Here is a 25,470-nt window from a genome sequence, read left to right as displayed (position 1 = left end):
TGATCTTTTCAAGCACTAAAATCCAAATTCATTTGTGAAGCTCCCTAAATTAATTTACATTAATACTAATTAACTGTTAGAGTGGAAATAAAAGATCTTGATGCTTTTTGTTTGTTTTATTCAGGCCCTGATTGAATTGGATAATGCCCTCCCACACTGGTGAGGGTGAATCTCTTTATTCAGTCAACTGAATGAAATGCTAGTCTCTTCCAGAAACACCTTCCCAGATGTACCCAGAAATAATATTTTCTTCTTAGTCCAGTTATTCCTTAGCCCAGTCAAGTTGAAACATAAAATTAACCATCACACTATGATACACACACACATGCACTCACATGTACCCCAAAATACCAACATCAACAATAGTGGAATTGAGGAACAAAAAAAGATGGAAGACTTACAGAAAATCAATAGCAAAATGGCTAAAGTAGGTCCTTGTTTAATAGTAATTACTTTTTAATGCAAATGGATTAAAATCTTTAATGGAAGTCTAAGAATGACAGAATAAAAATAAAAACTCATGACACAACTATATGTTCTCTCTACTGAATACTTATTATAAATTCAAAGACACAACAAGGTTGCAAATGAAAAGTTGGAAATAAACTCCCAGCAAATATAACACAATGAGCAGTGGTGATTAAACAAATATCAAAGACAGATTTTAAGTAAAAAATCATTTCAGGACATAAATAAGTAATTATGTATTGAGAAAAGGCTCACTCTCTCTAGAAATATAACAACTATGAACATATATGCATATAACAATAGAGCTTCTAAATATATAAAGTAAAACTGACAGAATTGAAGGCAGAAATAAACAATTCTACAATGATAGTTGAATATTTCAATGCCCTGCTTTCATAATGAACAGAAAAACTATATGAAAGATAAGGAAATAAATAGCTTGAAAAACACTAGAAACCAACTACACCTAGATCATTTAATCCAACTACAGCAGAAGACACATTATTTTCAAGTGTACATGGAACATTCTTAAGGATAGACCATATAATTACTTATGAAAAAGTCTTAATAAATTAAAAAAGAAGGAAATCATATAAAATATCCTCTCCAAAAACAATGGAATGAAATTAAAAAGAAAAAGAAAATTTAGAAAATTCATAAATATGTGGAAATTAAGCAACATATTCTTCAGAGAATGGATCAAAGAAGAAAACTAGAAAACACTTTGACATTAATGAAAACAAAAACTCAACAGACCAAAACTTAAGGAATACATTGAAAGCAGTTCTCAGAGGGAGATATATAGCATTAAAAGAAAGCTCTCAAACCAATAACCGAACCCTAACCCTACACTAGAAAAACAAACTAAACCCGAAGGTGGTAGAGGAAGGAAATAATAATGATTAAAGTGAGATATAAAAGAGAACAAAAAACCAATATAGAGAAACAACTAAACAAATATTGGCTCTCTCAAAAATTAATTTTTTTAAGCTAGACCAAAGGGAGAGAGAGAGAGAAGGATCAAATTACTAAAATCAAAAATAAAAATTGGATATTACTGACCTCGCAAAACTAAAGAGGATTATGAGAAGATATTACTGTACACTGATAAATTAGATAACCTAAATGAAATGAAAAATTTTCTAGAAATACGCAAACCACTAAAATTGACTCAAGATGAAATATAGTCCTGAACCCTGGCTGGTTGGTTCAGCAGTAGAGCGTCAGCCAGGCGTGTGGAAGTCCCCGGTTCAATTCCCAGTCAGGGCACACAGGAGAAGCACCTATCTGCTTCTCCACCCTTCCCCCTCTCCTTTCTCTCTATCTCTCTCTTCCCCTCCCGCAGCCAAGGTTCCATTGAAGCATAGTTGGCCTGGGTGCTGAGGATGGCTCTATAGCCTCTGCCTCAGGTGATAGAATGGCTCCGGCTGCCACGAAGCAACACCCCAGATGGGCAGAGAACCGCCCCCTGGTGGGCATGCCGGGTGATCCCAGTTGGGCTCATGCGGGAGTCTCTCTGACTGCCTCCCCGCTTCTAACTTTGGAAAAATACAAAAAAAAAAAAAAAAAAAAGAAGAAGAAATATAGTCCTGGTTGGGTAGCTCAGTTGGTTAGAGCATCATCCTGATATACTAAGGTGTGGGTTCAATCCTCAGTCAGGGCACATATAAGAATCAACCAATGAATGCATAAGTAAGTGGAATAACAAATTAATGTTCCTTTCTCTCTCTCTCTCTCTCTCTCTCTTTCTCTCTCATTTCTCTCTCTCTCTCATTCTATTCTTCTCTCTCTAAAAATCAATAAATATTAAAAAGAAATGTAAAATCAGAATGAGTCTAACAAGTAAAAAAATTATATCAGTAATCAATAAAACCTCTCCAAAAAGAAAAGCCCAAGACCAGATGGTTTCACTTGTGAATGCAACCAAAAATTTTAAGAATTATCACCAATTTTCCTCAGACTCATCTAAAAAGTAATTATAAGAAAATAAAAATACAGATGAATATGCATGATAAATAGAGATGCAAAAATTCCCATTGACAGCCTAAGAAAAATTATAACAATGGCTCTGAATGTCTCCTGAGTTCTCCCTGTCTGGGCCAAGATCTCTGCTCACATAGATACAAACGCATACTGAAGAGAGCATATTTTTAATTTGCACATTTATTCTTACCTAACCTCTCCCAAACCTACTTTGCCATCACTCTTCCCCATCCAAGTCAATGACACCATCATTATTCAGCTATTTTAGCCAAAAACCTAAAAGTCATCCATGATACTTGTTTTCCCATATCCAACATCTATCAGTCATTTTGCTAGCTCTACTTCCAAAATTTATAAGAAAAATGTCTAATTTTTTCCTTATTCTGATACTACCCTTGAAAGTGAAATATCAGTGTCACTTAGATACTAAAATAGTATCTTAATCATTCTGACTCTACTCTTTACATCCAAAAATCATTTTCCCAGGAAGCAATCAAGAATGTTCCTCTTCCAACAATGGCTGACTAAGGTGTTTTAGACCACCTTCTGAGAAAAAAAATGAGGAAAGCTCAATAAAATATATCTTTTAAAACTGTAAATGCATTAAAGATTTCTAAAGTAAGAATTTTCAGGGTCAGCATCTGAAAGAGGAGACAACCAAGAAAGGTGAGTGTGACATATAGGACAGCTTTACCCTCTATCCTGATTCTGAAAGTGAAACCTGGGGATGGCTGGTTGAGAAGCTGAGCAGAGCCCCTGACATGTTCACAGGTCAGCAGGAGGGAGCTGGGAATGGGATCGCAGGGCCCACCAAAGGTGTTGGCCCTCATACACAATCCTGGCTTTTGGTTGAGGACCTGAAGAGCTATCCCTAAAGAATAAGGGTGAAATACACAAGTCCTCACAAAGACTGGAGCTTCCCTCCCTATGTAGATGAATCTTGCATACATTATGCTAAGTGAAAAAAGCTAAACTTAAAAGGTTGTATACTGTATAATTCCATTTATATGACAGTTAAGAAAATACTAAACTTACAGCTACAGAAAACAGGTCAGTGTTGTTAGGGATTAAGGGCGAGGAAAGAATTTGACTGCAAAAGGAATTTGTAGGTTATTATTTATTTTGGTGGGGGGAGGTGATAAAACTGTTCTGTATCTGGGTGGTTACAGAACTCTATGCATGTGTCAAAACTTATAGACTTTTACACCAAAAAGGGTAAAGTTTACTACAGTGGTACCTTGACACATGAGTTTAATTTGTTTCAATTTGCTCATGTGTCAAATTGAATTTTCCCATTTAAATTAATAGGAATGTAATTAATCTGTTCTGGCTCCCCAACACTACACAAATTTTTGTGTTTTATATGCTTTTAAATAAGAAAATATACTTTATAAATAACAAATACACACACGCACACACACATAATAAGAGAGAATGTAAAGAAATAAACTGGTTTATGAAGTGTATTTACCTTCAAGGTCAGGCAAAGATGCTGGCGGAGGGGAAGGAGACTGGCGGAGGAGGTTTTCATTTCATGCGCTATCACTTAACATAACTTACTCTCTACACACTTAACGCTACATTTAATTGCAAAATTTAACTTACACGCTACGTATGATATGTAACTTTATCGCTAAATGTAATTGTTATTTTTTTACTTTGCTTAATCATCATTTTCTTCACTGACTTTTGGCTTTTTTGCCACACTTTCCTCACTTTCATTTAGAGGCTGTTTCAACAAAAACCCTTCCATGGAAGTTTGTTTCTTCCTCCCTTTCAGAACGTTCGGCAGGCCATCTAGTGGAGGGTGGCAGAAGCTCGTGATTCAAATATCTGCTCGTGACTTAAAGCAAAAATCCCACGAGTGACTGCTCATCTCCCAAATTGCTCGTGATTTAAAGTGCTCATGTGTCAAGGTTCCACTGTATAAGTAAATTAAAAGTAAACTTAAACTGAGATAAAATTAATTGGCTTTCTATATACCAGTAACAAATAGAAATTTTAAATTAACTACACTATTGTTAATGTCTATGATCTTTCCTTTCTTTGCTTAATCCTTTCAGTTTTTTTACCCAGCCCCAAACCTCCTTCCCCTCTGACAGCTGTCAGTCTGTTCTCTGAATCTATGAATCTGTTTCTATATTGCTTGTTAGTTAATTTTACTCATTAGATTCAACATATAGGTAAGTGAAATCATATGGTACTTGTCTTTCTCTGACTGCTTATTTCACTTAGCATAATAATTTCCAGATCCATCCATGCTATAGCAAAAGGTAAAATGTATGTCTTTTTTACAGCTGAATAGTATTCTGTTATGTAAACTTAACCACTCACCTACTGACAGGCACTTGGGCTGCTTCCATATCTTGGGGAAGTAGAAGAGGAAAGAGGGGGGTAAGTGGTGATAGAAGGGGGCCTGACTTGGGGTGGTGAATGTGCTGTGCAGTGTACAGAGGATAACTTGTGGAATGGTACACCTGAAACCTATGTACTGTTATTAACCAAGGTCACCCCAATAAATTCAATTTATTAATTCTTGTCTTGAGCACAAGAAGCCAGATGCCAAAAAAATTAATTAAAAACAATTTATAGTAGCAATAAAAACTACTAAATACCCTAGAATGAATCTAACGAAAGATATATAAGACTTCTGAAAACTACAAAATACTGTGGAAAGATCAGAGAAGACCTAAATAGTAAAAAGATATACCATGTCATGAATTGAAATACTCCAATATTACAAAACATATTAACTCAGTCAAAATCTCAGAAAAAATTTTTTAATTGACAGGATGATTCTAAAATTATATGGAAATGAACAGCAAAATAATTTAGAACAACAAAGTCTGAGTACTTACTTACTCTGCTACATATCAATACTTACTATAAAGCCATAGTAAGAATATTTGGTATTAGTAAAATTGTAATAAAACAATAGGGAACAAAATAGGGAGTCCAGAAAATGACCCTTGGTTTATATAGAGAGAGCTCTTTGATTTATGATAGAGTTTGTACCACAGAGCTGAGGGAAAATTATAATCTTTTTAATTGCTGAGGTTGTTCTTTTACTAAAAAAATTAAAACTTAGCTCCTACTTGACACCATACACAGAAATCACTTCCAGGTGAAGAATATGTAAATATAAACATTGAAACAGAAAAAGCTACTAGAAAACAACTATGGAGAATATCTTTATGCTGTTTGAATAGGGAATTTCTTAAATAGGATACAAAATGCTAACTATAAAGAAAAACAGTGAAAATTGGACATTAAACCTAACAACTTACTAATAATATACACCATTACCAGTGTAAAACCGGGAGAATCGTTTGTACCATGTATAACTGAAAAAAGTCTTATATCCACAATATATAAAGAACTCCAAAAATATAAATGAAGAAAAGACAAACAACTAATAGAAAAAAGAGACCTAATATCCAAAATTGTCAGTGAACAATTGAAAAGGTGCTCAACCTCTGTAGTCACCAGGGGAATGCAAATGAAAAGCCATTTATGGAATGGTTATAATAAAAAAAAAGAATGATTATAATTGAAATAACTGACCATCAAGCATTGGTGAGAATGTGCAGCAACAGGAATTCTCATACACTGCAGGTGGAAGTGAAACTTGATACCACCACCTGGGAAGTCTAATAGAAGCTAAACATACACATATTCAGTGACAGCAATTTCATACCCAGGCATAGAACAAGCAGAAATAAGGACATATGGGAATACCAGCACAATCTTTCATTACCAAAACTATAAACAACTCAACTATCCATCCATATTAAAATGTATAATTTGTAGTGTATTCACACAATAGATTATTACATAGCAATGAAAATGAGCAAACTACACACAGCAACATGGATAAATCTCACAATTATAATGTTGAGCACAATAAGCTAGATGCCAAAAAATACATACTGAATAGTTCCGGCTAAATAAAGTTAAAAATATTAAAAGCTAACCTATGGTGTTAGAAATCTTTTTGTTGGGGAGGAGCATGAGGTTATTGATTGGGGGGGGGGGAAACAGGGGACTTCTAAGGAGTTGGTAATGTTCTATTTCTTGACTTGGAAGTAGGCTACGTTCACTATATGGTACTCATTGAGCTATATACATTCAAGATTTGTTCATTTTTTTCTATGTTTATTTTATATTTTTTTAAAGTCAAAAATAAAAATATAGAAGATGTATCTTTAAATTTTTTTTTTTAAATCCATAAATCAGATGATGTCACATTCTGCCTTAAAGTAATGGAATGACTTCCTATAACACTGACAAGGCTATGTGATCTGGCTCCTCCCTACCTCTCCATCCTCAGTTACTCTCACTTCTTCATCACAAGGCTCCATACCAGTCTTTTCCTTTCCCTCACATATACCAAACTTGTTCTTTCCTCAGGGCTTTTGTACTTGCTCTATCCTTTGCTTGATGTTGCTTCCATATCTCTCTGTGGCTGTCTAGTTTTTTTTTTATTTTTGTTTGTTTGTTTGTTTGTATTCCCAAAGTTAGAAGCGGGAAGGCAGTCAGACAGACTCTTGAATGAGCCTGACCAGGATCCACTCGGCATGCCCACCAGGAGGCGATGGTCTGACCATCTGGGGCATTGCTTCATTGTGGCCAGAGTCATTCTAGTGCCTGAGGTCAACTTCAGTGCCTGGGCCAACTTTGCTTCAGGGGAGCCTTGGCTGCGGGAGGGGAAGAGAGATAGAGAGGAAAGAGAGGGGGAAGGGTGGAGAAGCAGATGGGCGCTTCTCTTGTGTGCCCTGACTGGGAACTGAACCCAGGACTTCCACATGCCGGGCCAACGCTCTACCACTGATCCAACTGGCCAGGGCCTGTTTTTGTTTTTGTTTTTTTGGGTTTTTTTGACATAGAGAGAGAGTCAGAGAGGGACAGATAGGGACAGACAGGGAGGGAGAGAGATGAGAAGCATCAACTCTTCATTGCAGCTCCTTAATTGTTCATTGATTGTGTTCTCATATGTGCCTTGATCAGGGATCTACAGCAGAGCGAGTGACCCCTTGCTTAAGCCAGCAATCTTGAGCTCAAGCCAGTGACCTTGGGCTTCAAGCCAGTGACCTTTGGGCTCAAGCTAGCAATCATGGGGTCACGTCTATGATCCCACACTCAAGCCGGTGACCTCAGGGCTTCGAACCTGAGTCCTCCACATCCCAGTCCAACACTATCCACTGCGCTACCACCTGGTCAGACATGAGATATTCTTCTTTCAATTTCCTCCCAAGCATTTAAAAACATAAAAACCATTCTTAGCTCACCCATTAAAAAAGCAGGCAGTGGGGCCAGGTTTGTAAATGGCCCTAAATTACCAACTTCCGCTCTAACCCTTTATGCTAATTTATTTTCTTCCTTGCCTTATCTAGAGGTGGATTAAGGTTTGTTGAGGCCCCAGGTGCAGAAGAAAATATTGAGCCCCTTAAAAAAAGAAAGACAGAGAAAATAAAAATACATGTTAACCATATTTTTAAATAAATAAAAAATATTATGTACTATTAATGTTCAAATTGCACATCTGAAGCCAAACTTGGTGTCATTAGAAAAAAGTGTAAAGTTGGGGTTTTGCGGGGCCCTTCAGAAGTTGGGGCCCAGAGCACATGCCTGGTATGCCTGCCATTAAGTCCACCTCTGGCCTTATCACTAAAATGATTTCAGTTATTCATGTGTTTACCTTCTATCCTTTTCCACCCCAAGAATTAAAGCTCCATGAAGGAGGGGCCTCATCTATTTTCTTCACCAATGTGTGTCTACTACCAATTCCAGCATCTGACACACAGAAGCTGGAGGAAATGCAGGCCCAAGCCCACCTGGATGGGACCCGGGTTTTGGTTTGGATCTTGATGATCTTCTTCTGAGTGGGGCTCGGAGGAGCAGACGCAGGCTCTTCCTTCAAAGAACCTCCAACGGAGGATTCAGGTTGGGTTGACTGATTTTGTAATGCAAGGGCTTCTCCTGAGAATAGACTTGACTTGGTGTTCCGCTCGAGATAGCCACAGGATTTCATTCTGGTTTGACTTATTTTTGCCTTTTCCGTTACTAGATGTTCTGTGGTGAGCAGGCCTGTTAACAGAAGACACTGCTGTCACTCTCCCTGGTGGCCTGGCCTTACCGCCCTGAGGTGAGGTTCTGTATGTGGATACCCTTCAGCTCAACTTCCTCTCCACTCCTTCGCTCTTGCAGACCCTCCTGCCGGGCTGCCTGCCCTCTGTTGTGCAGCATAGTGCTCCAACCCTAGTAGTTAGATCAGTAAACTCTGGCTGAATGTAAGAATGAATCAAGCTCATTTCTATTCATTCATCAATACCCCTCTGAGGTCCCTCTCCTCCCAAGGGGCCTGTGTTCCATTCAGCTTCGTGTCCTCCACAGCATTTAGTGTAGAGACTGGGCACAGAATGCATCCATGCTGTCCTTTTCCTGAGAACCCTGTTCCCTATGTCTACAGATTTAAGTCATTTTTCATCTACTTTCTTTGTTATATTGCGTTTATTTATATTCTTATTTTACTTTCCCTACTAGGCTGGAAAAACTTCTGAGGCCAGGGACCTCTGGTTCCTTCATTCACTTACCATTTATTGACTGCTGGTTGCTGGGCATATAAAGACTGCCCTAAACAGGGTTCCCTCCCTCTGTAAAATTCTAGTGGCAGTACAGGAGGGATGAGCAAACAGAAATATTCACAATGTGAGGTAATAAGATTTATAATTAGAGCACATATAAAGTGCTTTGGGAGCCCAGAGAACATGCCCCACTCTGCTGGAGGAATCAGGGAAGTCTTTCCAGAAGAAGGGCAAAGTTGGACTGAGTCTTCAGGATGAAGAAAAGCACTCCAAGAAGGCCATGGGGGTAGCACAGCCCCTCTGTGCCTGGCCAGTGGGTGGCATGGAGTGATACAGGGTGGGCTGTATGCCAATGTTCCTTTGTCCTCAGGCTCATCAGCAGTGAGAAAAGTCCAGATGTGGGAGGTGTCCTGAGCTACCCACACTGGCCCCAGGGAGCTCTATGGGCCTAACAGGACAGCCACGTGAAGTGGCTGCTTTATTCTCCTTTTCTGAGATCTTCTACAATGGGGAGAGAGAAATAGGGTTGCAAATGGATGGTGGAGAATTGGACAATATGGTAGATGGAGCTAAAAGGTAAACCAGGTGTGGGGGTGGGGACAGAGAGACACAAAGAAAGATGAGGGGACCCAGGAAAATAAGATAATCACACAAAGACATTAAAGACACATGGGAGAGTGTTCAAAAATGGAAGGTGGCGAAGGTCACCATTATTAGCTGTGTGGCTTTAAGCAAGTAACTTCAGCACTCTGTGCCCAGTAATCCCATCTACCAGTGCGGAACTCTCCCCGCCATGCTCACCCCCCTGGGTGGCAAAGAGCTGTCCTTGGAGATGACTTACAGGTAACTCAGGATTTGGGAAGCCATTAGATAGGCTGTCACTAACCTTTCTGCCTCATTACCTGCTGCCAGTAAAACAGAATTCATGAACTGAGACACTGTCTTCTGAAACCGCCTCTTGATCTCTGTCCGGGCTCGGCTCATCTTAAATATATTTTCGTCCAAGCTGCTGATCTTGTGGGTCACCTGGGGAGAGGCCAAGGGGAGGGCATTGTCACCTGTCCTGCCAGGGGCCATCTGCCTAGACCAGTGACAACCTGGCTTTGCTCTGACTTGGAGGATGTGCTGTTCCCTCTGCCTAGAACACACCTCTCTCCCCTGTAGCCCAATGAATTCCTGCACCGTGGCCCAACCTGGCTTAAATGTCCGCTCCTTGGAGGGTTTTCCCTGATTCTACTGGGAAGACCTGTTCTTTGCTTTGGACCCCTATCATCATGCAGCCTGAAGACAGAGTTAGCCCTTTATGAAGTGACTGAATGCATTTGAGCCTGTCTCTCCCACTTAACTGTAAGCTCCTATAGGGCAGGGACCGAGTTCTGGTCTCCTTTGTGTCTGAGTGCCCATCATACAGAAGGCGTTCAATTAATGCTTGTTGCATTATGAATAATAACTAAATGGATTCAGGCCTCTCTGGAGCCAGTCTCCCTCTGTATGCATCTCCTCCAACTCCCTCCAGCTGCCAAAGCATTTCAGCTGAAGACTTGCCCTTGGCCAAGGTTACACAGATTGACTGGTACCTGTGAGCACAAAGGCCCAGGTCACCTGATTCAGTTCAGGGTTACCCTGAAGAGCCATTCTGGCTCTGGGGTCCCCAGCGGGGTGGTGAGGAACTGCTGGGGCTTCCCTGCAGTTCAACCGCTCCCTCTGCCAGCGCATCAAAATGGTCCTGCAAAACTAGGCTCTAATGTCAGAGCAAGGCAGCCAGGCTGTTTCCTCCGGGAAGCCTTTGCCGATTTCCTCAGCCAGCAGCAGCTGCTCTCCATGCTAAATCTGCACCTTTGCCCATTACTGTCCTTTCTGCCCTGGGTCCTGATCATTTTTTACCTTCTTTATCCTAAACTCAGTCAGCCCCCTAAAGGCAAGAACCATCCAATCCAACTCTCTCAGTTAACACAGAAGAGGTGTAAAAAAGATTTTTCTTCTGTGAAAAAGAAAGATTTTTCTTCTGTGGAATTGAAGCCTCAGGTGGAGAGAGTGGGGCGGGCAGTGGACAGATTTTCTGAAGAACAATGAGGTCATCCCACATGTCCTTCTTTACCCTGCAGGCAGGACTTCTGTAAAGGATGCTCCAATTAATGGCAAAGCCTCAACCACCCTTCCAACTGCTGGCCCCAGCTGCCGCTTCTGGGCTAATTTTATTTATTTATTTGTAATTTATACCCAGCCTGCATCCAAAAAGGATTTGAGGCAGCACTCTGGGCCAATAAAGCATTTAAATTGAGGCACTGCCTCGCTTCCAAAGTGCTGCCTTGATAGAAATATTTAGTGAGGAGCTAGGCCGCAGGGCTGTAAAGCTGGGACTGCCATTCTGCCTGTCACTCTTCTTCCAGGGAGATGGGTGTCTGGGGAAACCATTTAACAAGCTTTCCAGTGACAGGGACTTTGAAGGGGGAGGCTTCCCCCTCTCCTACCCTCAGTTTTCCTAGATTGCCATGGATTCCGCTGAGTGATAACCAGACTCGATGGAGTCGAATGGATTGTAAAGGTCCCAGGATGGCAGTGTGAAAGCTGGGTGGGCCCTTATACATCACAATACAGATGGGGAAACTGATGTCCCCAAAGGGAAGGGACGGGCCCAAGGCCCTATGGCCTCTTCCTAGCTGAGGCTCTTTGCCAGCCCCTGCACTCAGCAAATTTTCTCAAGGGCTTCTTGCAGTTCTCACAGTACACCAAGAATCCAAAAGGAGGGAATTCTCTCAACCTCAAGGATTTCATGTGAAAATATTTTGACATGCTTGACCTGGCAAGTAAGATCAATGTTTGAAAACGCTGTTACCTACAGGGAATCTGATATTTCTTCATTTGCTGTTGTCTGGTTGGGGAGCTGTAATGTATACTCCACCTCCCTGTGCTCTCAAACAGAAGCGGTATGACCTGGATGCTTTTTGGCAAGTCAATCTTCTTAGTCAACACCAATGACTGTTGTCTAGCATGCAGTACTGTACTGTTCTTGGAAGCTGTTTTAACGTCTGTTTATCCCTATGCTAAATGCCCCCAAGACAGTTATGCTCTTTGAGTTATGATGCCTTTTCAATAACTTCCTAGCCTCTACTGCACTGCCAGTGCCTCTGGGAGCTTCCTTTACAAAGACTCTACCTCCTGGACCCGCACAGGCCAGTAGAAATAAAATGCGAGCTACGTGAGCGGTTTGAAACTTTCTTTGTAGCCACATTAAAAACGTTCTTAAAAGGTAACAATTAATTTTAATAACATATTTATCTACCCCATTATATAAAAAAGTATGATTTCAACATGCAATAAAAAATAAATAATGAAGGACCAATTTTCCATTGTCTTTCCATACTAAGTCTTTGTAACGCAGCACGTGTTTTCACTTATAGCCCATCTCCAGTGGACCTGTCACATTGCAAGTCCTCAGCCATGTGCAACTTGTGGTTACCACACTGGACATCACAGCCCTGGATTTCTAGTTCTAGCTTGCTAAGGTTGCATTTATGGAAGGGAAAAAAATCAGTCTTGAATTACTAAGGGGCTTTCCTAGGTCTAGTGGGCATGTGTAGATTCATGGACTTAGAGTGATTTCTCTTGTTCATGGGGGTCTTTACCTGCTTAGTCCTGGTTCTCAGCTGTGTTCCAAATTTCAGAGATTACCAGACAAGAGGCAAGCAAAGTATTATTACAATTTTATGGGAAAGAATAATTGTCTAATATCTATTGCCTTTGATAAGTAAACTCACATTGTTTTAAATGGTCCAAAAAGGTTATCAAGAACATGTGACCTCATACTTATCAAGGACATGTGACCTCATACTTAAAGTCATTTAATAACTTTTATTTATTTTTAAATTTTTGTGAATTTACTGGGATGACATTGGTTAATAAAATTATATAGGTTTCAGGTGTACAGTTCTATAACACGTCATCTGTATATTGTATTGTATGTTCACCATCCAAAGTCAAATCTCTGTCTGTCACCATTTATCCCCCTTTCTCCCCCTTTACCTCCACCACCCCTTTCCCCCAGTAATCACCATCCTGTTGTCATTTGTTTTGCTTAATTTCTTCACTTTTTCACCCAGCCCTCTAACCCCCCTCCCCTATCACAACTGTCAGTATGTTCTCTGCATCTATGAGTCCATTTCTATTTTGTTTGTTTAGTTTGTTCATTACATTCCATATATAAGTCAAATCATGTTGTATTTGTCTTTCTCTGACTTATTTCACTTAGCATGATACTCTCCATGTCCATTTATGCTGTCGCTAAAGGTAAGACTTCTTTTTTACAGCCTAGTAGTATTCCATTGTTTAAATGTACCACAGCTTCTTTATTCACTCCTTTACTGATGGGCACTTGGGCTGCTTCCAAATCCTGGCTATTGTAAATAGTGCTGCAATAACCATTGAGATGCATATATTCTTTCAAATTAGTATTTCTGGTTTCTTTGGCTATATTCCCAGAAGTGGAATCACTGGGTCATAAGGCAGTTCCATTTTTAATTTTTTGATGAAACTCCATACTGTTTTCCACATTGGCTGCACCAATCTGCATTCCCACCAACAGTGCAAGAGGGTTCCCTTTTCTCCACATTCTTGCCAACACTTGCTGATTTATTGATGATAGCCTTTGTGACAGGTGTGAGGTGATTATCTCATTGTGCTTTTAAAAAAAATAGTTATTAGTACTTGTAACAGATTTTATTATTATTTAAAAATTTATTTATTTATTTTAGCCAGAGAGGAGGGAAGAGGGGAGAGAGGAGAGAGAGAGAGAGAGAGAGAAACATCGATCTGTTCCTGTATGTGCTCTGACCGGGGATCAAACCAGCAACCTCTGTGCTGATGATGCTCTAACCAACCGAGCCATCGGTTGGTATGTGCTTTTAATTTGCATTTCTCTGATGATTAGTGACTGTTGAGCATCTTTTTTTTTTATTATTCATTTTAGAGAGGAGAGGGAGAGACAGAGAGAGAGAAAGAGAGGAGAGACAGAGAGAGAGAAGGTGGGGAGGAGCTGGAAGCATCAACTCCCATATGTGCCTTGACCAGGTAAGTGCAGGGTTTTGAACCGGCGACCTCAGCACTTCCAGGTCGATGCTTTATCCACTGCGCCACCACAGGTCAGGCCTGTTGAGCATCTTTTCATATGCATATTGGCCATTTGTATGTCCTCCTTGAAGAAGTGTCTACTCAGATTCTTTGCTCATTCTTTAATTGGATTATTTGGGTTTTTTATGTTGAATTGTATAAGTTCATTATAAATTTTGGATATTAACCCCTTATCTGATGTATCATTGGCAAATATGTTCTCCCATTCAGTGAGTTGTCTTTTCATTTTGTTAATGGCTTTCTTTATTGTGCAAACTCTTTTTAGTTTGATGTAGTCCCATTTATTTTTTTTGTTTGTTTCTCTCTCTTTTTTTTAGACTTTATTCATTTTAGAGAGGAAAGAGAAAGAGAGAGAGAGAAGGATTAGGAGCAGGAAGCATCAACTCTCATATGTGCCTCGACAAGGCAAGCCTAGGGTTTCAAATTGGCAACCTCAGAGTTCCAGGTCGACACTTTATCCACTGTGTCACCACAGGTCAGGCTCTTTTGTTTCTCTTGTCTGAAGAGATATATCAGAAAAAAATTACTGCTATAGAAATGTCTGAGATTTTACTGCCTATGTTTTCTTCTAGGATTTTTATGGTTTTGAGCCTTACATTTAAGGCTTTAATCAATTTTTAGTTTATTTTTGTGCATGGCATAAGAAGGTAGTCTTGTTTAATTTTTTTGCACATATCTGTTCATTTTCCCAATATTTATTGGGATATTTATTGAATAGACTGTCTTTACCCATTTGTGCTCTTGCCTCCTTTGGCAAATATTAACCATAAAGGTGAGGGTTTATTTCTGGGTTCTCTATTCTGTTCCATTGACCTATATGTCTGTTTTTATGCCAGTACCACGCTGTTTCGATTACTATGGCCTTGTAGTATAGTTTGATATCAGGTAGCATGATTCCTCCAACTTTGTTCTTCTTTCTCAAGATTGCTGTTTCTATTCGTGGACTTTTGTGGTTCCATATAAACTTTTGGAATATTTTTTCTAGTTCTGTGAAATACATCAACAATCACTTTTAGAGAAATAGCATCAAACCAAATTAATAGGATGGACTCATCATTAAGCACGATCATTCATCTTAGCCCAGATGGACTCAAAATCCTGGGGTCATTCTGCTCTTTGAAGTAATGAAGTGCAGGCCGAAGTCACAAGCATCTGAGTTTCCTGCGTGCTTATCTGAGACCCCTTTAACAAATCCTGGCAGCTCCCTCAGTGCTCCACACTTATTAAGCTGGAACACAACAGGTGTTCATGCTTTCGCCCTTCGATTAGACTGAAAGTATTTCAGAGACTAGAAAGAGTGAGACTTCCTTCATTTCTACATCCCAGCAGCCAATTTGGCACACTGCAGGTACTAATAAATGTTTATTGAATTAGTTAATAAATTAATGAAGTTAAAATGCTGCTGAAATAAAAATGCATTGAAAAAAACAGGTGTAGGTCCTGGCCGGTTGGCTCAGCGGTAGAGCGTCGGCCTGGCGTGCGGGGGACCCGGGTTCAATTCCCGGCCAGGGCACATAGGAGAAGCGCCCATTTGCTTCTCCACCCCCCCTTCCTCTCTGTCTCTCTCTTCCCCTCCCACAGCCAAGGCTCCATTGGAGCAAAAATGGCCCGGGCGCTGGGGATGGCTCCTTGGCCTCTGCCCCAGGCGCTAGAGTGGCTCTGGTCGTGGCAGAGCGACCCCCCCCCCCCGAGGGGCAGAGTATCGCCCTCTGGTGGGCAGAGCATCGCCCCTGGTGGGCGTGCCTGGTGGATCCCGGTCGGGCGCATGCGGGAGTCTATCTGACTGTCTCTCCCCGTTTCCAGCTTCAGAAAAATACAAAAAAAAAAAAAAAAAAGAAAGAAAGAAACAGGTGTAACACTTTCCTCCAAGAGAGACATGAATGTTCTTTGTTATCTTGTTCAGATAACGTGACTCCCTACAAATGCCTGTCTCCTGTGTCCCCAGGTAAAGTAAGGACATTAGGCTGGCTATGCCTTATGAGTTCCATCAGCTTTCACAGTCTATGAGCCTGTGGCATGTGGTGGCAAATGCCCCCACAGTGCGAAAGCCTTGCTCAGGGTGACCATATGATTGATCACCCATACTAGAATACTTTTGAGAGTGAAAGGGTGTGCTATTAATAATTCCTCCAGGCTGACAGATGTAAACAGGGACTGGCCTTGGGCAAACTGAGAGGTGTGGTCCTCCTGCTCCTACTTCATGGAGCCTTCCTAAATGAGCCTATCCCAGCAAGGTGCCTTGTGTTCAACGCAGATGGCCTGCACCATCAATGAGCCCTTGGTTACCTCAGTCTCATGGTGTATGTCAACTGTTCTCTTCTAGATTATAAATTTTTCAGAAATCAGGGATCGTGTCCCCTTCATCCTCTCCATCTTTCTCCACAATGCTGACTCAGGACCAGGCACGCAGTAGGATCCATACAGACCCAGCAAATGAAAGAACTGGGCTTCCAGTCTCTACTGTTTTCTTACCCACCCAACAAATATTTAGTAAGCACTTAATTTGAAGCAGTCCTTGTGCTGGACCCGGGGACAATAGGCATTGGTAAAGATCACAGGGAATTCCCAATTTGGTGGAGAAGACTGGCTTAAAATAAAGGAGTGCTAGAACAGAAGTGAGCCGCGCCTGGGAGGGCTGAGGGGAGACGGACTCGGCCTGAGATGGATCAGGGGGGCAGCATTGGCAGTTGTTCTGTCCAGCAGCTTCTCTTCCTCTTCTGGGAAGCACTGTGATTTTTCTTTAGGAAAACACTTCTTCCTCATTCTTTGTCCAGGTGTTACACCCGGGGCTGATTGCAACCCATGGCTCCCAGGATAGACATGACACTTGAGCATGGTCAGTGAGAACAACACACATTCCTGGCCACAAAGAGCAATTCAGGTATGAACAGCCAATAAAGCAAATGATGTTAGTGTGGCACTTTGGAGCACTTAAGAAACAGAAGTCCCTGTTCTCCTGGGGAGACCAAAACATGTATGAGAGAAATGACCAGAAATGCTCATGACTATCTTGTCACTGTAAGAAAACTCCCTGAAAATAAAGCCAAAAATAAAAAAGCAGAGCCAAGAGATGGGAAGATTTTATGGAATCAGTTGAGGGCCTGGAACCAGCCATGCCTGAAACTGCCTATTGACAGACTTCAGTTTATTGAGCCAATATAGTTTCTTTTCATGCTTAAGCCAGTCTGTATTGGATTCTGTCACAACTAAGACTCCTAACTGAAAGAAGTACCACAGAAAAGGTGCTGGGTCAGACAGTAAATGATGAGTAGGAATCCATGAGGCAAAGAAAGAGGGTGTGCCTTGCATGGGGTGCAGGTGTACGTGCATGGGGGTGGTGTAAGAGGTACAAATGCATTGAGATATGGAGTGGCAAGGCGTGTTGAGATGCCCTGGGCTTAAACCTGGGTTCCTGGTCTGCTTTGCCTTACCCTTTATCATGCCTTACCTTGTGGGGACAGTTGTTGGCCGATACAGTGAGTGTTACTGTCTCATTCATGCAGGTGAAGGTGACAGTGATGGAGTCCTGCCCTAGAACCGTCAGCTTCATTTGCTCATTCACCTGCAGATGAAGAAATCAGATCTCAGCGGACCCCTCCTTCTATTGTCTCTGCCTTTCCCACTCACACTCCTCCCTGACCCGCCACAAAGCACAACACCTCTCTTGGCTTGGACTGATGGGAATATAAAATCTTTCTGGTTCTTATGTTGGAATTTAGCTTTCATGGAGAAGAGAGAATAATTTCAGTCTCTCTTTGGGCGAGTAACAAAAAAAAGGTAGCTGATGACTTCTTACCCTTGCCACTTCCTTTTACAACCCAAGCTTGGAACCAGCTGTGAAAGAGATATAGAAGTCCAGCAGGTGAGTCAGCTTTGGTTCTAATAGAGCTGGATAGGGATGCAGCTTGAAGGGTCAGAAGCCAAAACTATCCCTGAATCAGGTACTGTGTCCACACAGGCACCAGGTCTGATGATGAGCCTTGCTTTACAGCACACAGAGCTGCCTCGGGAAGCGGACCGTCCGACGGCGAGCCCCAGAACATAGCCCTCCACAGGTGGGTGGGCAGAGAGTAAAAAGAAATCCAGCAGGAACTGAGCCACACATGCTCAGTGCCCTCCTCTACTGTCACCAAATATGTCACCACTCTTCTTCTGAGGAGAAACCAAAGGAACTACCCCTTCTCACCACTTCCAAAGTGGTGGGATTTCCTATGTAGTGGTTTCTGGGAGGATGAGCTGCCCTTATAGCAACTCATTCCTTACTAAGAACTCTGTGGTTTAGGGGTAAGTCCCACTTCTACCTCCCGTTAGCAAGCTGTTGAGCCTCTCTGAAGTGCAAATTCTTCTATATGAAATAGCTGAAAGACGAGTATTAGGTTCAAATGAGATAAAGATTATGGAAGTGGCTTTGTGAGCCACAAAGGCCCATAGCAAACACGAACAGGGACAGTCAGGATGTGGCAGAACAAGTCACATATAAGGCCCGTGGACGGTTCATCTGTGCAGTTATTTATACACAGTGCTCCTACCCAAGGTCTAGGAGGCTGAAGCCTTACATTGCTGTACGATGATGCTCCCTTCAGTGTTCAGTGTCTTTGACCTACACCTATTCCAGGACTCCTGAACTAAGAAAAGACTCCATTTCACTCCTTCATTTCCTTCTACTATTCCATTTGTTAGCCCAAAGGTCCACAATCAACTTTTTCACCAATGAGTCCCTTCCTCATACTCTGGAATCTGGATGCTAGTCCCCTCAAGCACCCTGAAAACAATTGATCCATAGCTGTCTTCTCTCCAAGTCTTTTGACATCTTCAAGCTTGTTAATCACACTCTCATTTAAGAGAAACTCTACTCTCTTCAATTTTCTTTCTAGAGAGATGTAGAATAGAGCCATGGGTTAGGGCTCAAACACTGCAGTTGGACAAGTTTCAAATCCCAGTGTTGTCACTAACCAGTTGGGATACTTTAGGCAAGTTACTTCCCTTCTCTGAGTGTGGAGACAATAATAGAATCTGCCTCCTAAGGCACTCAGCAGATTTCATGGGATAAAAGAGGCAAATGGCTTAGCACTGTGCAGCTGTTTTTCTTATCCTTTATCCCTGGGTGGTTTCTCTTCCTCTCCCCAATGCCTCCAATACAAATTCAGTCACTGCTCATCTGCTCAGGAGTTCAAAAGCCAGCCCAGTTATATCTATATCTATATCTATATCTATATCTATATCTATATCTATATCTATATCTATATCTATATATCTATATATCTATATCTATCCATCACCCTCAATCTCTCACCCTAGGTCAGGATTCAACAGCCTGAAGAGATATGGCTGTTGAACCCAGTTAAAACATCTAAAAACACATTGATATCTGACTCAGAAACTTCTCTGCTTCCACCCAGAAGATATACACTCCATTGCAGAGTCATCTATAATTCCCCTCTCCTTTCATTAATCTGTTACAGCCCATGCCTGAATGCCATCAAATTCTTTTTATTGAAATGACTCTTTTTAAAAATATTGCTACTACCCTTAATCATGTCAGATTTGGCTAGTAACCCCAACCTAGTCTTTCTACTAGCCTATCCATTGAGCTTTCCCTCTCAAGCAAATCTTCCACACAAATGCTAGACCAGTGTTTTCCAACTGCTGATCCATGGACCAGTGTCGGCCTACCAGAAATTTTGTGCTGGTCCACAAAAGAGTTAACCTCACTGATGTTATATGAAGATTATTAATCATGCTGATGTTGTATGAAGATTGCTAACCACCTTGATAATCTTCATACGACATCAGGGTAGTTAACTCTTTCATGGACTGGCACCAGTCCGTGAACTGGCCGTTGAAAAATACTTTGCTAGACTGAGCATATAAGCCCTCAGCTTAAAAACTAACCAACTGGTTCTACTTTCAGTATAGCTGAGTCAGCTCTTAAGAGGCTTGGAAAAAACCACCAAAAAGACTCATACAAGAAACAAAACTACCCAAAGTTATGAAGATTTTTATAAGAGCAGGCAGATTTTGAAGAGTCAAAACTTAAAGGAAAGCACCAGCACGGGATAAGTTTCTGTTTTACAGATTTGGTCTGAAGACAGGCCACAGTCATGGCCCAAACTCCACCAGTGCTCGGTTCAAAGAGTCAAAGGACAGACCTGGGGCAACTATAGTCACAGAAAAGTAAGAAAATATTTCCAGAAGGGAGAGAAATAGAACCCCAAATACTATGAATAAACTGTCCACATCTCTAGCTGATCCGTGAACTATACGTGAACAGGGCAGACTCAAGGCAGCTTACAGTTAGAGAAACAAAAAAACTAAACTGAGATCTGAGCTGTCCCCCCTGCAGGTGAGACAAAGTTTGTGGTATGAATCTAACCAAGTTCCTTGCCTTTTAAAACAAAAAGATCAATACTCTTCAGAGAAATACACCAGAATTAAAAGACTCCACAACAGAACACTCACAATGTCAGCAAACTAAAATTACTCAACATGTGAAGAACCTCTGAAGTGTGAGCCATTCTCAAAGCAACAGATAACTGATGGAGGCCAATCCTATCTGATATGACCCAGATATTGAAATGATCAGACAAGAACTTTAAAGCAGCTAATTCAACTATATTCAATGAGGTAAAGGAAAATATACTTATAATAAATAAATAAATAAATAAATAAATAAATAAATAAAAAATACCAGAAATAGAAAATATAGAAACAGCTAAATGGAAATTCTAGAATGTATAACATTATCTGAAATTTAATAAATTTTATAGGATTAGCATAATAGCAGAATGGTGATGACAGGATAAAGTCAGTGAACTTGGAGACAGATTCATGGAAATGATCCAATCTGAAAAGCAGAGAGAAAAAATGTGAATGACAACAACAACAAAAATAATAGAGCCTCAGGGACCTTTGAGACAATATTAAAAGGTCTAAAATACATGTAATTGGAGTCTCAGAAGAAAAGGAGAGAGACTGGAGTACAATGTTTTTTCTAATGGCAGAAGAGTTTCTGAATATGGTTAAAGATGTGAATTTACAGATTCAAGTAGCTCAGTAAACCCCAGACAAAATAAATGCAAAGAAAACAACACCTAGACATATCATATCTAAACTTAGGAAATTAGCCTGACTAGGCAGTGGCACAGTGGATAGAACGTCAGCCTAGGATGTTAAGGATCCTGGTTTGAAACCCTGAAGCTGCCAGCTTGAGTGTGGTATCATAAACATGATCCCATGGTTACTGGCTTGAGCCCAAAGGTCACTGGCTTGAATCCCAAAGTCACTGGCTTGACCAAAGGGGTCATTGGCTCGGCTGGAGCCCCCCAGTCAAGGCACATATGAGAAAGGAATCAATGAGCAACTAAAGTGCCACAACCACCATTTGATGCTTCTCATCTCTCTCCCTTCCTATCTGTCTGTCCCTGTCTATCCCTCTCTCTCTTGCATAAAAAAAAAAAATCTTGAAAGCAGCTAGTGAAAATGAATAATGATTTAATGACTTGAATAACTACAGACTTCTGATAATAAACTATGGAGGTCAGACACAGCAGAACATCTTTAAATGCAAAAAGGAAAAAAACCCCTGTCAATCTAGAACCCTAGATCTAGAGTAAAATATCCTTTAATAAAGACATATTTTCACATGAAAGAAAACAGAATTTGTTGCCTACAGAGCTACACTTCAAGAAGTGCTAAAGGAAGCTCTTTGGGCTGAAAAGAAATGATACCGGAAAGCAACTTGTATTTTCAGGGAGGAATGAAGAACACTGGAAATGTTACACTGGGTAAAAACAAATTGGCCACTGCAGCCTCCAATAAAGCATACACACTCCTCAGCCTGACATCTCAACACCTCTTACCTTCACACTACAGTATATACACCTCTTGGCCTTGTTTCTCTCGCAAGAGACACTTGTGAACTTTTAACAATAAGTCCCAACTTCAGTCTTTAAATAGGTTACTCTCTCTATCCAAAATCCTCTCCCTTCCCTCTTCTCTCTACATAAATCATATGCGTTTAAACTCACATTACAACTCAAGGGACACTGTCTTCCAGACCACCCCTGACTGCTCCAGGCCCTGTTGTGTTATGTCTGTATACAGCTCCAAGGAACAGAACAGTAAACAAAAATACACTGTTAAAACATTTTAGATATGTCAAAGCACCTTCCCCTCAATTATTTCATTTAGTTCTTACAAAAGCAGTTGAGGCAGAAGAGCAGGTCTGGGGACCCATCTTGGATAGGCAAGACAGCCAAGGCTCAAAGAGGCTGAGTGGTTTTCACAAAGTTGCATACCCCGAGTCCAGAAAAATGGCACTAGAACCTGTCTCCTCAGACTCTCATCCCAGCTGTCTGTCCACTTGGCCACATGGACACACAACATATGATGCCTGCCTACAACCAATTTATAATCTTCTTGCATTATAAACTTTTCATATAGCTATAAAAAGTTAAATTTTAAGACAACACCTCAATATACCCTTAGATTGAAATCTTGAACCTGGCCAAGTATCAGAAATACTCATTAAAACTTCAAAATCTAGGACTCATAACGACCCATTGAATCAGAATCTCTTTGGAAATGTGCCTGGGAAAATGCATTTTTAAAATCCCACAGATGCTGCTGATATGCAACCAGAGCTACAAACCTCTCTTCATTGCAATGTGAAAAGAGAGAAATGGGTATGGGGTCGGGTACCACAAACAAGAAAAAATTTGAGCAGGGGTTTGAGGGAGGAAAATTGTGAATTGGCAGAGAAAAGATGGAGTGCATTTTAGGTTGGGTGCTGGAGGAGGAGGTATGAAGGTTGAGATATGATCAATAGATGGAATATTTCTGAACAGAGGTTCACTGATCTAAAAGAATCAAAATATAAGAATAAGAATGTGGGCCCTGGCCTGTTGGCTCAACAGTAGAGTGTCGGCCTGGCATGTGGAAGTCCCGGGTTTGATTCCTGGCCACCACACACAGGAGAAGCGCCCATATGCTTGTCTACTCTTCTCCCTCTCCTTTCTCTCTATCACTCTCTTCTCCTCTCACAGCCACGGCTCCATTGGAGCAAAGTTGGTCTGGGCACTGAGGATGGCTCCATGGCCTCCGCCTCTGGTGCTAGAATGGCTCGAATTGTAGCAGAGCAATGCTCCAGATGGGCCGAGCATCACCCCCTGGTGGGCATGCCAGGTGGATCCTAATCTAGCACATGTGGGAGTCTGTCTGTCTGCCTCACCTTCACTTTCCCCGCTTCTCACTTTGGAAAAATACAAAAAAAAAAAAAGAAAGAAAAGAATGGGAATGTGTCCCTGGCTGGTTGGCTAAGTGGTAGAGTGTCGACCCTGCATGTGAAAGTCCCAGGTTTGATTCACAGTCAGGCACACAGGAGAATCAACCAACTGCTTCTCCACTCCCTTCCCCTCCTTCTTCTCTCTCTCTCTTTCTCTCTTCCCCTCCCATAGCTATGGCTCGAATGAGTCCCGCTTGAGCATTAGCCTGGACACTAAGGATGGCTCCATGGAGCCTCCACCTCAGGAGCTAAAAATAGTTTGGTTATGAGCATCGTTCCCAGATGGGGGTCACTGGGTGGATCCTGGTCAGAGTGCATGTGGGAATCTATCTCCCCTCTTCTCACTTCAATTAAAAAAAAAAAAGAATGAGAATGCAGTGGTCAATGTAGAGGATGAATAGGAAAGGCAGGACACAGGAGATTAGGAGTAAGCTGTTTGAGTTCCACCATGTACTCCAAGAGTGCAGTGCTTTTGTCCATAATCCTTACTTTGGGGCTCTAGTCTCAGGCTACTCTGGGTGGAGTCTATGTTCTGTGATCTTTCTCTGAATCCCAACCCTAGAGCTTGTCCCTCTCTCACTGCCCTTACTCTTCTCTGCCCTGTGTCTAATTAACCCCCACCCAAACTTTTGAATTCTTCAAAAAGGAATTACTCGTCTTTCTATCTCCTAGATTGGTTATTCTCAACCAGGGGTAATTTTGTCCCCAGGAGACATCTGGCAATGTCTGGGGATACATTTTGGTTGTCACAAATGAAAGAGGGTGTACTACTGGCATCTAGTGGGATGCTGCTAAATATCCTACACAGTTATAAAAAATTATCTATCCCCAATGTCAGTAGTGCTAAGAATGAGAAAATCAGGTTCAGATAAAGTGACAAGCACACTTAATTGCTTTATTAATAAATTAACAAATCTTTGATTAATGGCCATCTGAACAACCCAATGAAAGAAAAAAAAAGGGTTTGGGTCTATCAGCCACCTTTGATTCCCAGATTTTTAAATTTCACAGATAGTCAAGTTATAGAAACAAAAACTTGGGAAACCAACATAGAATTGCTAACTTTTCTTATTGCCACATATAAGCATTAAAAATAAAACTATCAACTACTATAATGGTTACCTCTAAAATAATGAATTTAAATGATCAAAATGTAATATTATTAATAAGAAAAATAACATAGGAAGGATATTACCAAGAAAGTTTGGTACAGCAGCTAAGCCAACAGTTGTTGTAGGCTGGTGAAAAGTTCACGCCAGCCAGCTCTGGACCACAGTTCACCAACTTGGGAACCTCTGAATGAGACCACAGTCACCTAGAGAGCAGGGTTCTTATCTTACAGGTAGCCCTCTGGCCCTCTGGCTCTTAATGCTGAGCAGCCCAGGGAAGGCTGCCAAGGTTGCCCCACGTGTGCTGCTAACCCCTACCTTATATTCCAGGGAGAGCAAAGTCTCCGTCTTAGAAACCCAGCTCCACTTGTGGACTCTATAGCCCTTGTAGTCGGTGGTGGTCCCGCCTTCGTCATCCAAGATCAAGACATATGGGCAGCTAGGAGAGACACACAGGTGAGGAGCCAGCGCCACCAGGCTGCTGAAGGAAGCCCTCATCACTACTGGCTATAGGCAGGCAGGGCTCTGAGACTCTGCCCCAGTTGGAGGAAGCATGAAATACTGTAGGCAGTCTCACTACCCTTGCCTAATATGGTCTGAGGCCCCTTCATTCCTGTGGATGCTAATGGGAGAATCTGTGGGGAAGGGCAAGTCTGAGGGAGATGATGGAGGCTCCGGCCCAAGAGGGACAGAAATGGAATGTATGCCCTATTGCCCAGGACTCTGATTATACACAATCTTAGGCATCAAAAGAGTGGCATCTAATATATGAAAGTAAGTCATTTCTTCCAAGAACAGTTCCTTATGAAAGGCCAGGCAAAATCAACTTTAGCTGGCAAAATATGTGCCTTTTAAAAAACACCCCACAGAAGTGGTGCTCTCTCCTTCACTCTCTTCTGGTAAAAAACACTTCTCT

At 41.4% G+C, this 25,470-nt stretch overlaps 1 protein-coding gene across 1 annotated transcript in view; it reads right to left on the bottom strand.

Moving 5' to 3' along the window:
• The window catches only part of C10H3orf20 (chromosome 10 C3orf20 homolog), a 112,251-nt gene that overhangs the window by 42,737 nt on the left and 44,044 nt on the right, over window positions 1-25,470 (bottom strand). The window contains 4 exon segments of the mRNA XM_066245138.1: window positions 8,286-8,538; window positions 9,938-10,061; window positions 17,584-17,724; window positions 24,873-24,993. Of these exon segments, the coding sequence (XP_066101235.1) occupies window positions 8,286-8,538; window positions 9,938-10,061; window positions 17,584-17,724; window positions 24,873-24,993 (639 nt within the window).

This window comes from Saccopteryx bilineata, chromosome 10 (genome assembly GCF_036850765.1).
Source record: "Saccopteryx bilineata isolate mSacBil1 chromosome 10, mSacBil1_pri_phased_curated, whole genome shotgun sequence".
Lineage (NCBI taxonomy): Eukaryota > Metazoa > Chordata > Mammalia > Chiroptera > Emballonuridae > Saccopteryx > Saccopteryx bilineata.
This window is presented reverse-complemented; position numbering and strand designations above follow the sequence as displayed.